Source organism: Gavialis gangeticus, unplaced genomic scaffold (assembly GCF_001723915.1).
Source record: "Gavialis gangeticus isolate Ggan-Ray unplaced genomic scaffold, GavGan_comp1, whole genome shotgun sequence".
NCBI lineage: Eukaryota > Metazoa > Chordata > Crocodylia > Gavialidae > Gavialis > Gavialis gangeticus.
In genome coordinates, this window is record NW_017729012.1 from 10,198,664 (window position 1) to 10,210,898 (window position 12,235).

Consider the following 12,235-nt stretch of genomic DNA (forward strand, 5'->3'; position numbering starts at 1 on the left):
CAAGCAGGTCCCTGTTTCCAAGGCACTCTTTGCCACAGTGGAGGGGAGCTGCTCTTGCAGGATAGAACTGACACTGCCACATGATCCCAGACAACAGACGGCCAGACTTGGCCAGGGAACACAAGTCCTGGCAGGGACACGTGTCACGGTCCAGGACAGGGCTGTGGGTGGTTAAGCAGTAGAGAAGACTGAGAGGCAAACTAAGGAAGAGACTGCAGTCAAGATAGGAAAGGGGACAAGCAGGAAGGAAGGGAAGAGGTGCAGAAGCCCCTCCCTTGGAGGTGGGTAACACAGGCAATGGGCATGTCCCATATTACCAAACCTGCTTGGATCTTCCTCCTTCCCTGGGGAGCTTGAGTAACAGCCTGAAGCCCCGCTCTGAGACCATCACCATACCCCACCTGCTCAGCGTCACCAAGCCCGTGGCATGTCCAGCCTCACAACAGGAGGACTTAAGCCAAAGCTAGAGGGGCTGGCAGGGGACACAGCCCCCAGCCCCAGCTCTCAGGGTGGGTAAGCGTTCACCAGCTTTACTTGTGAAGTCCGTGTCCAGGTCTTTGCCGTGGATGTTGGTCTGTCCCACCTTCGAGGTGCAGCCCCTCTCCTGAGCAACCTCGCGTCCGTCCGGATTCAGGGAAGGCACGATCACGATCCGTGTCCTGTCAATCAGCTGGGCACAGGAGGAGACCCCACGTTTACACAGGGTGCAGGCCAACACTCCTATCTCACCTGGGAGTTACTACCCAGCCCAGCTCAGCTCTTGAAGGCCAGTAGTTGCAGTGGCTGACAGAGTTCCCTGTACACCTGCTCTGACTGGGCTCTGGGAACTGCCATTTATTTGAGGGCAGGGTTAACTCTGGTCTGTATCTTTGCCCAAGCCAACAAGACAGACGCTACGAGCTGCTGCCAGTACTCAGCTCCCTCTCAGAATGCATTCAGTGTCCTGGACTGTACACGAGTCTTCCCCACACCTCTACAGACCAGGCACAAACAGTTGTGCCCTCTTCTCAGACCCCGTACACTTGTCCCAGCTGATGCCCTGTTATGTGGCCTATGACCCTGCATTCAGAGGGTGGATTGCCTCCCACGGGCACCCCTATGCAGGCCACAGCCTGGCAGGTGCTGGAGGGATCACCCACATGTGCTCCTTACCTTGGTGATGGCCACGTTCTTTTTGTAGTTCATGCACAGGAACTCTGCCAGGGCCAAGAGCAGCTCCGTGCCCACTGGCGCATTCCCATGGATCCCAGCGACGAAGCGGATCTTAGGCTCCTCGGGCTCTGACTGGTTGGGTTTGTTGGAGATTTCGAGGCACCAGATGTGACGGAACTCGACGCTCTGCCCCAAGCTGCCAAGAGACGGGCAAGCACAGTCCACTGTGACACACAAAACTCATCCCATCTGCTTGCCTCCAGCATGCTCCCTCCTACCTACCGACAGGCTAGCCATGTTGGAGCAGTCCCCTCTCCAGACTGAGAGTAGGCCTCTCACAGCTGCCTCTCTCTGATCATTTAGGCCTCTAGATAAAAGCTCCAAGGGAGGTCACTTTGGCCAGGCCCAGGCTGGGGGGGTGCAGAGGGGAGGGCCTCACTTCCCAAGCCCGCTGCTCGGCTAGAATGCCGCACACACAGCTGGCTCTTGGAAACCTGTTTCTCTGCGAGGTACCACCCAGCACTGACCTAGTGAGATTTGTGATCTGCGGGTAGTTCAAGTTGAGGCCTCTGAGGAATTCTGACAGGTCTTTGTACGGATGGTATCGATAAGGATGTGCATCGCCCGAAGAGGCCAGCACAAGGTGCTCTAGGCCATGCTCAGCAGAGAGATCCTTGATCAAGGTCTCAAACTCCTTTGTTGTGGGATCCCTGGTGTCTGGAGGATTTATGACCAGGGTCTTCCCTTCCTCCGCTTTGGCATCCGTTCGCGAGAGAATGAAGTTGACCTGCACCGCACCTTTGCTGCCAACAGTCACTGTCTTCGTAAGTGGGTTGTACCTGCCGAGGCGAGAGGAGACAGGATCAGGCATTCTATTTAACTGCTGTATCTTCCCCAGACGCAAGCCCATCACCTCCAGTGCCAAACCAGGGGAGAAGCCCAGTAGAGGCAAGCAGGCTCACCAAAGACACTGTGCGACTGTGTGTGGAACAGCACACAGGAAGAGGGCTGGGAAGGACAGTGAGCACCACAGTGTTTCACCGGCAGGTGGCAGCAGCATTACATGACTGCTGCACCCATCGAGCCGCTCAGCCTGGCAGGTGGGGACATCAGATGGCTTTCACCGCCCAGAGAGGGCTGGATCTTGGCAGACTCAGGAGAGCCAATGAAGCTGCCCAGAAGGTGAGCTGCCTCCCAGTGAATGAATGCTCCAGCCCTGAGTTATGGGCCCTTTCCCCCACTGCAGAGAAAGCTCTGCAGTGCATTTTAGGAGGAAAGTATCTGAAGTACAAGCTGTTAGCTCCCATGGTTTTCAAACTGCCCCTTGCTCACCCTCGGGCTGATGCTGTGATCTTGTAAGTGCCCTGGACCAAGAGGCGCCAGTAGTCTCCATCCTTGCAGGTGGTGATCGGGTGGTCGATGTCAGCAACGCTAATGGTAGCATTGAAGATGCCCCTTCCATCCGTGGCATCCAGCACAAATCCGCTAATGCCTTGGTGGACCTAGGGAGAGAAAAGGGTTCTGTCCAGTAACATGTCTCTTTCAGCTGAGACTGCTCAGTATTGTGCCACCCAAGTCATGTGAACACGCAGCGATGCCCGGGCGCTCTGGATCCCAGAGGGGCAGCCTCTCGGAAGTGCAAAAGGCCTGTAAGTAGCAACTCAAACACCTAAGCACAGACCACGCTCAGCTTCCATAAGGATTTCTGCCCAGGTTTTCCCCTCACAGCCATTCTCCCAGGTGATTTCTCTAGGTGCTATTGCAACAGCCACCCATCCAGCCCAGCAGCTGTGCAGACTCCAAGCTGCAGGGGAGCCCAGGGTAAGCTGCACAAAGAGGAATAAGCTCACTCAGATTCCTTAGCAGGCCCCATGTGACATTCGACAGAGCTACGGGCATGTTTTGGGTGGCTGCAGCCTCTCACCTGCTTCATGAACTGAAGCAGAGACCTGCGGTTCTCCTCCCAGTACTTTGGCAGCTCCTCGGCGTTCGGGTACTTCACACAGCCAAGCTCGATGGTCACTTCAAAACAGTTTGTGTGCAAGTAATTCCAGTCCTGCATCCCACCTAGGTCAAGGACACGAGAAGGATCATTAGAAACCAAAGCTCCCCCCTCAAGGCAGCAAAATACCCAAGAGCAGTTCATCTGCTGCCAGGAGGTGACACTCTAACTTGTGGTCTTGTAGCAAGTCTTAGGCAGGGCAAGACCCCAGCTCCAGGGAGCTAGTAAGCAAGTGATTCCCAAACATTTTCGTGTTCAGACCTCAAGAAGAATCCTGTATTTTCTGGCATGCAACATGCTCCAGAACAAGAAAGGCACTTTCTTTTTGAAAGGCAGAATGAGGAAAGAGAGATTTTTCCTTGAAAAGACTGACAAGTAGCAGTAAGCGACTGAGTAGCAGCGCTGTTATGCTCATGGTGCCATGTCCTGTGTTATTTCCACCCCCCACACTCTCCACCTTAAAAATAAAGAAAATGTTAGCAACATATTTCCTCGCTTGTGCTGCAGACACCAATTTCCAGCAGCTGATTTTTGAAAAAAAAGGATGCATGTCAGATGAGAAAAAATACAGTACTCTACCAGGTTTTCCAAGCCCAGGTCCCTAGGGGCCAAAAGCAAACACTGGAGGGCAATGGGGAGGCACATTTTGACTGCACCCCACTAGAAACAACTTCCTCTGAGCACATTGCGGCTTTAGAGGTTTACCAGAGGAGCCAGGTCTGCGCAGCTGGGACTGAGCAGTGAAGAGATCCACACAGCTCAGGACAGAGCGATTTCCCTGCCCTGGGCACAGGTGTGAATAAGGTTCTGAAACATCAAGATCCAGCACCTCCCAAGCTGCAGACAAATTCCTTTCCCATGCAGCATTTTACATCGGCCCTCTGAGCCAACAAGTCCAGTCCCCTACAAACACAGGCAATCATGCAGCACAGTCCTGATCCTACCCGGATCACGCTCCATCTCAGCCTCACCTGGAACGTTATACCAGTTCGCCCCATTAGTGATGCCATGCGGGAAATACTCGCTGGGGTACATGTTCTTGCAAGGGCTCCCCTGATACATCTGAGCATTTTCCTGAAAGCAAGACAAAAATGGGACCCCTCCATGAGCCCTGGCGCCTGCAGCGTACACACGCACACGGGTACTTTGTGTCCAGGCCACTACATGACATTTTCAATTAAAGCCCTGGATTTGGTTACACACTCATGCCGACTGACGTGTAGGAGTACATGCACAGCCACACGCATACAGCACAGAGCCCTGAGTTGATGCCACTTTGTGCAGGCCGTCAGGAAACAGAGCAGCGTGTCTGGTGGAAAAACAGCTCTGTCCTGCTGTTTGCTCTTCTGGCCCCATTTGCACTAAGCCCTGCAACCCTTTCAGCCCACGTGTGTAAATGAGCCAGTTTTATGGCTTCCAGGTAGACGGACAAAATTCTGCTCCGACAGGACCTGTATAACTGGCCTATGCAATGGCAGCTCCTGCCAGACAGGTTCTGCCGTAACCCGAGGAGGGACCTGAGCACTCAGGCCTGATGTGACCACAAACACTGCCTACACCCACATTTTATCACCTGTGCCAGAGGTCTGTGCCAAGCAATCAGTCGGGAGCTGCCTGAGCTTTGCAGGCCAAGTTAACTAGAACTTTACCCTGGAATAGGAGAGCGCGAGCTGCTGGAACACCGCGTCGTCGGGCGACTTGCTGTATATGGCAATTCCTTGTTCGTCATCGTCAAAGGGGTAATTCACCACCAAGGAACCTGCAGGGGAAGCAAGGCTGTGCTCTCATTCTCAGTGCCTTTAATCTCGGGGAGCTTTGTCCAAAAACTGTCAAGGAACAAGTCAGTGCATCTGCAAGGGCTTGACACTAAGCACAGAACTAATGCAGAGAGGAGGAGGGGAATAACCACGTGGTAACAGTTACTGACCCACCCAAGTGGAAAATCCCTAGCCTCAGGGACTCACTGGGAGACCCACATTTACCCAGATATGCAAGGAAACTGCTTGTGGACACCAGTGGCTCTTTCACAGAGAGAAGGCAGCAAAACAAAGTCCAGGGATTTTACAGAGCAAGAGTGGAATTTGATTCTGTTTTGCCCTTAGGTAACTCACGTCCCTTCAGCCTGTAGAGTTTTTATAGGTAAGGATGAAAAAAAAAATAAAAATCATGCCTCTGGTTTAGTTGAGAGTGTCTCACTCAGAAGAGCTGCTTTAAAAGTAACAGAGACACTTGATACCAGTGGCTGGGGGCGGAATCCCCCTACCCCAAGGAAGACAGACAACCAGCACACCAAAAATTCAACATGCCAGCCCTTGAGCAATTAGCTGCGTGTTCCTACAGCTACAACTCCAGCAGACGAGCCATGCAGGGAATACGCTTAGTGCAATGACTATTCATTTAGATTGCTCTGAAAAGTTAACTCATTCAATTATAGGGAATTCAGTAGTGTGACACTATAATGCTAGAAGTACAATGAAATATCCAGACCACTGCAGTGCCTGAAAGAGCACACGGGCCTGAAAGATGAAAAATACCGAGCCACTCCAAAAAGTAACAGATTGCATGAAGGCTTTGTGGCCATCACTGTATCATCTGGCTGCCTCATCTTTCAACAAGTGATAAGTTTGTCACTTCACCAGATGGGGGAGAGGCAAGCAACTTTTTTCCAGCAGTCCCTCCTTAAGATGTTTTAGACAAAAGCCTGGCAAACAGGACAAGGAAACCAATTCCAGAAGTGAGGCCAGATACACAGGGGTGTCTGCCAACACAGTCCTTCCCCAATTCATGGACCGGAGGCATCACTGGCCCTTCACAACAGGGCCTGCTGGGAGGAGAAGGCTTACAAGCCCTAGCCTGGGGCGGTTTGCTCACCTCCATGCAGGTTGGCTGACAGCACAAATGGGTAAGCCTTTAGCCAGCTCACGACGGCAATAGTCTCTGGCTGCGGAGGGTCTGCCACCTGGACAAACTGGTCTGGGAAGTTTCGGTTCAAGTCGTAGTTGTTGCTGTTGTTTCTGCCGCCAGTGCCTCCTACGTCTCCTGGGTATCAAAGACAACGTGTTCAGTCCGCATCCTCTCCCCATGGCTCCCAACAACACAAACCCATAGCCGCGTGGAGAAAGGAGCTGGCTTCCTGCAGCACTTGCTCCCTTCCCCGAGAGGGAGGCCATTCTGTGCCCCCAGGTCTTTGAGGGGCATGCTCAAAGGTTCAGGCAAGGCCCGTTTGTCTGCTCACTCTAGAGCTCTCCTGAGTTGAGTCACTACAGCATCACAAATAGCCGCAGAGCAGCTCCACTGGGAAGCAACTCAGGCAGGTTGAGGTCACACAGCCACAAACCATGGAGACTGCATCACCCGACTGCTATTATGCCTGGCCTCTGACGGTGGAAACAGCAGCTCCCAGGCAGAGAATGGGCTTGGCTCTGCCCAGCTGCAAGCCCTGAACTTGAAGGGCTCCCCGCAAAGGCCTGCTTTGCCCGCTCCAATGTCATGATATGGGTCTGTGTTATCCCTGGACACATATTTGTCAGCTCTTGCGCTGCAAGGAGCATAGCGCTGCCACACGCCCAGCCTGGGCTGTCTGTGGAACGCCTGTTTTATTTTATTGTTTTTTATTTGCTTACCTTGGGAAAGCTACAAGAACTCGGGGGACTGCAGTAGGGGCAGTTTTCAGGGCAGCTGACCAAAGGAGTGCAGCAACAGCCAAGAGCCTGCCCACACTGGCACAACTGACTGCTTATTGCACCAGAGTGCCCAGCCACAGCCAGCTGCCTATCACACACTGTGCTTCTCAGGCACAAAGGCCAGCGCTACTCAAGTCAGACACTTAGCCCTTCCGGTGAGCCCGCTTTCAAGCCCAGAAACCCAACAGGCACCTGAGGGCAAGTGGCCCTACCTTCTTGGGACTTCTCATACCCATCAGGGTTCATGGAGGGCATGATGTGGATGCGTGTGTGGAGGACCAGGTCCGTGACCTCAGGGTCGGTGCCGAAGTTCTTGCAGAGGTATTCGATCAGGTTCAGGAGCAGCTCGCGTCCGACCACTTCATTCCCATGCATGTTCCCGATGTATTTGAATTCTGGCTCACCTGCACACAACATGGCTGTCTAGTCACGCCCCAGCATGCAGACAGCCACTGCTTCCTGCTCTGAGAAACACTGGTAAAGCCCACTCCAACTCCAGCCCCAACCCCTCTCGCACCTAGGGTTGCAGATAGGACTCGCACCAGCCACAGCAATTTGCAAGCCAGCTGATAGGGTCCCAGCTGGTTCACTGGGCTAGTGCTACCAAGGCAATCCCTCTGCCAACCTGGCTATTCTGCCCCTGCAGCCAAGTGACCAGACACAGAGACCACCAGCGCGCACCCAGCTCCAGAGGTGGCCGACCACACTGCAGGCAACGGCTTACCTGCTTCGTGGATGCCTGGGTTGTCCGATATCTCCATGACATACAGTTCCCTGAACTCCACTGACTTGCCCACTGAGTAGAGGCGAGTGATGTTGGGATACTCGTTGGCATACCGCCGCAGGAAGATCTCCATGTCAGGGAAGTGATGGTGGCGGAAATCCACGGGCTGCACCGGCTGGTGCGGAGAGGTTGGGGTCTCTGCCTGCGCTGGGCTAGTTGTATTGGTGACCACAGCTGGGGCCGAGGTGGCTGCCGGCTGGGTCGGGTCAGGACCAGGTGACACAACAGTAGGCTGCAGGGAAAAGTCAACCTCTGTACCAGCCCCTTCTTTCACCCTGATGTTCTCTATCGTCATTGGCACGTAGCTGAGGAGAGAAGAGAACCTGCCTTCAGTAGGAAATTCCCCCACGGCCAGGTGCAGATGCTGTAGTCCATGGCCAGTTCCCCCAGACCCGCCTCCTGCCACCACCACCTGGGACTCTGAAAGCCAAAGGAGGCCCACGCCAGGCAGGGAGTTTCCAGGGCATGTCCCGCCACTACTAGCCTGGGCAAGCATCTCTTCCAGGCCTTGGGCTCCTCGTAGCAGCTCTGTTCAAGGGTGGTACCTCAGTCCTTCCCAAGAGCTGCCTTGCCAAGATGCTAAGGGCAACAGGTTGCATTCATGCTGCCAACACTGATACAACATGGTACTGACAGGGCTGAAATGCTGCTGTGCTTCCTCCCACCCCACAGTTCTGCCACAAGAGGCCAGTGGGACAAGCAGCCAAACGTGGCACCATTGGGCCAAGCAGGCTCAGCACCCCAAAAATGGGAGTCAGCTCATACTGCCACCCAGCCAGTTCAACCCGCTGGAAAAGAAGGCAGAGAACAGCTGCTGCCGAGAGCTTTACCCCGGGGCAGCTGCAGTGATGTTGTAGGTCCCAGGCACGAGCAGCCTATGGTAGTCGCCATATCTGCCTGCCGTGATGTTATGAGCAATCCCAGCGACAGCGATGGTTGCGTTATCCAGGCCGGCCCCCGTGGCCAAATCTCTGACAAATCCTTTTACTCCAATGTGAACCTGGGGAAACAGAAAGGAGGGACCTGGCTGAAGACAGATGCCTGGTGCTAACAGATCCTCCCCAGCCCCAAAGCCGACAAGCACCGAGTAGCCAACCGATGCCACAGTCCAGAGCATGACTCGACCAGGCTACCCACACAGAGGGGAACTGCAGGATGAAATGCAACAGAGGCCACCTCTGCGGAGCCCCTTCTACCGCATGGCTGCTCTGCTCCATTGGAAAAGGAGAGGACCTCTTGCAAGCTCTCCATTCCTACCAGTGCCAAAGCCTCACTGGCTAGGCTGCATTTTGCAGGGAAGCCACTGCACTGCACATGCACTGTGCTGGCTGCCTGGCAGACAGCAGGGTAGGTGTGGGCAGCACTGTAGCCAGGGAGATGCAGCCACCTCCCCTTCCAGCCCGAATCATCGTGAGAACAGCAGCAAGCTGGACCCGAGCCTTCAGAGCCAGCCTCAAGCCCCCAGTGACACCGCAAGGGATGGACCTGGCTTGGATGATTCATTTATTTACCTCCTTACGACAGCCCACCTCTCCCACATGGCCCCACAGCTGCAGGGAACCACCTCAGCTAGCCAGCCCTACTGTTACCAGAGAGGGCAGAAATACAAAGCAGCTTCATGGCTGGCAACATCCCTGCTCATTCAGGGTCACCTCCCCCACACACGGAGCAAACTAGACCATGTGTGCTCAGCACCACACTGGTCCTGGGCTCTTGGCAGCATGCCCCCTGCCCCAAGGCCCCTGGCTTACCTGCTCGATGAAGGTGAGCAGAGACTCCCGGTTGTTCTCCCACTCCTGCTGCAACTCGGAGGCTGGCGGGTACTTGCAACAAGACAACTCCAGGGTGATCTCGAAGCAGTCGGCCCACACGTAGTTGTAATCCTGCATCCCACCTGTGGAGAGCGAGTGGAGACGCGCGCTGAGCAAGTCAGGGAACCTGGCAAGAGCACTTTCCCTTCCTGCCTGCAAGCCAGAGGCCTCCACGGGGCAGGGGCAGGGGCAGGGGGCAGCAGGTGGCATTGGTGTGTCCTTTGCCAAAGGGACCCAACGACATTGGCAGGTAACCAGGGGCCTTGCTGGTCAAGCCATGACCTCCTCCCAGCTACAGCCGCTTTAGACCAATGTCACTGCCCTCCCTCTAGCAATTAGCAGCACAACCCCTGGAGATCAATACAAAGTAAATTTTGCCACAAAGATGTTAGCCAGGCTGAGAAAGGCAGGGATGCTGCAACCATCAGATCCCCATGCAAATGGATATGGGCTTAAATCTCACAGCTACAAAGCCCTTTGTTATGGGACTCACTGGTTTTCATGCCACCCTTGTAATGTGCAAAGCTCCTCTCTAAGTGAAATTACTCTATCCAATGCCTGCTTTATCCCTGCCAAAGCAAAAGGCTGCAGTCTTTTCAAGGTGCAGGCTGGAATCACGCTCGAGGCTGGTGCATCAGCTGCTCTCAGAAATGCTTCGGGAAGCTCAGGCCCCAGAGACAAGGAGAGCAATGGTGCCTACAGCAGAGAGGCAGAGGAACAGGGAAGGCAGGGACACTGCATGGGGACAGACACGTACCTGCCAGGTTTCTAGAGGGACAAGAGAAGAGGGAAGCAGGCTGGGCACATCAGAGCCCGCTCAAGCACTTGAAAGAGCAGGAACGCCCGGCTATGCTGCTTGGAGTCATCACCAGCCATGGCAGCACCAGCCCCTCTGCGGCTCAGCACCCCAGACACTCGTTTCCCACCCCAAAGCCATGCCTTGGGAAATCAGCCTGCACCTTCAGTTCCAGTTTGTGGCAGGGTTTAGGACCAGGCCATTAGATCAGCGTGAACTCTGAGCATCACCGAGTGCAGGCCTGTCTGAACACACTGAGGCTGCCTGAGCACAGCTTGGCTCAGCCACCATTTCACCTGCCTTTCCAGGGGTGCTGCTGGCACTGTCAGAGCCTGAGAGATTATCCAGCTTCAGTAAGTGCCTCACTCAGTCTCTTCTGCAGAAGGGCTGTTGCGGATGATTTGTCTGCCACTCTCTAGCAAATCAACTCACCCCTCCGAGAAGGCCAACACACTGCAGTCAGACCACTGCTGCCCCTCAGACATCAGCACTCAAGGCCTTTGGGGCTCAACACCACATCAGTGCAGCCCAGGCCAGCCCAGGAGCCATGTTACAGCTCAGAGGACTCCCGAGAGCTTTCAGAAGCACTTGCTACAGAACAGCCAGGGTCAAGTTCGCAACAAAAGCCACCCTGTGCCACGCCACCCGGCTGCATCAGACCAGTAAGCACAGCTCTAGCAACCTAGTGCTTTCCAAACGGTAGGCATTGCAGACAGAAGGTGCCAGCCTAATTCATCCTCAGCACCCCGGAGTAGGTGTGGGGATCTTGATCTTACAGCTACATGAAGTACAAGCAGCGAGGTGCCCTGAAGATGTTTAAGGAGCCCATCAGCTTCCAGGTGGCCCAAAACTTAAAAGCCAGGTCTTGCAAGAAGAGACCAGCATAGAGTTACTTCCACCAGTCTCCATTTAAGCAGGTGAAAAGCTGATGTACCAAACTGATGCTCTGTGATGGCAACAATGGAAACCCTAAAGGCACGGCGTGGCACACAACAGCACACAGGCGCCCGCATGGCCCGGCCAGGCTGGACATAGAGCAAACAGGCTGGAGAATTTATGAGCCCTCATTCCAGGACTCTGAGGGCAGGGGGTGGTTTTTGAGAGTTAATCTGACAGCTGGTCTACAAAAGCATTACCTATTTGCCTTTTCGTGGTCTTCAAAATAGCCTGCTCTCCCCAGCAGACAGTACGTGGAGCGAAACAACCGGCCAGGCAATGACCAGCTGCTCAGAGCATGCAGTTAATAGGTTTTAAAACATCAGGCAATAAACCAGAGCCATTGGGAAGAAGGGGCAGCACTTCATCTATCGTTCAGGCACATTTAGGACAGACTCAACCTGAGCCGAGCAGCTGGCTAAATGGCAGATCGTCACAGTTCCTATAAAGCAGCCTCTTGCCAAGAGCTTTCCAAGGCAGGCAGGAGAGTTTTAACACACACACGCAGCCCTCTCGCAGGCATCTAGCAAAGCGGACAGGTTATGTCCATGGCCCATGTCTTGCTGCACCTCTCTGGACACAATGCCCAACCCCAGAAATGATGCACAAGAGAGCCAGGCTTGCTGAGAGCAGACACCAGACCACCGCAGCTCACCCGGTTCTTACAGAAGGCCTCTGTGCCTATGTGGCATCAGATGACACCAGCATCAGGAGCACGGAAAGCAAACCAAGAACCGAGAGGCCTGGAACAAAGGGCTTTTATTCGCTGGAACTGGTTTAATCTGTTTTGAAACAACACTCAGCTTTGAGGGCACCAGTGGGGGAGGCATGGGCAGGACCCGGCTCAAACAACCTCAGCCGCCAGTTAAGTGCCATCCCGATGCCGCAGAGGAAGAAGGCGAAGCTGGATGAAGGTCACAGCCAACCCAGGGCCTGGCTCAAACAGGGCAGGCAAGCCCAGGCTCCTGGTCCAGCCACGAAGTCAAGGCTAAGCCGAGCGCACTGCGCCAGCTATTCGGTGGATGAGCTGGGATTGGAGGCGGTCTGGAGCTCCTCTGGCACTTCCAACTC

At 54.5% G+C, this 12,235-nt stretch overlaps 1 protein-coding gene across 3 annotated transcripts in view; it reads right to left on the reverse strand.

Moving 5' to 3' along the window:
* Positions 1-12,235, reverse strand: part of CPD (carboxypeptidase D) — a 43,648-nt gene that overhangs the window by 9,079 nt on the left and 22,334 nt on the right. For 2 of the 3 annotated variants that reach the window (XM_019511228.1, XM_019511226.1), the window contains exons 3-14: positions 9,373-9,515; positions 8,452-8,621; positions 7,562-7,926; positions 7,050-7,241; positions 6,026-6,193; positions 4,804-4,913; positions 4,126-4,228; positions 3,077-3,219; positions 2,485-2,654; positions 1,680-1,991; positions 1,153-1,348; positions 526-670 (exon numbers count right to left, since the gene is read on the reverse strand). In XM_019511228.1, coding sequence (XP_019366773.1) covers positions 526-670; positions 1,153-1,348; positions 1,680-1,991; positions 2,485-2,654; positions 3,077-3,219; positions 4,126-4,228; positions 4,804-4,913; positions 6,026-6,193; positions 7,050-7,241; positions 7,562-7,926; positions 8,452-8,621; positions 9,373-9,515 — 2,217 coding nt within the window. The remainder of the gene's footprint in view (positions 1-525; positions 671-1,152; positions 1,349-1,679; positions 1,992-2,484; positions 2,655-3,076; positions 3,220-4,125; positions 4,229-4,803; positions 4,914-6,025; positions 6,194-7,049; positions 7,242-7,561; positions 7,927-8,451; positions 8,622-9,372; positions 9,516-12,235) is intronic. The other variant, XM_019511227.1, reaches the window with a different exon arrangement.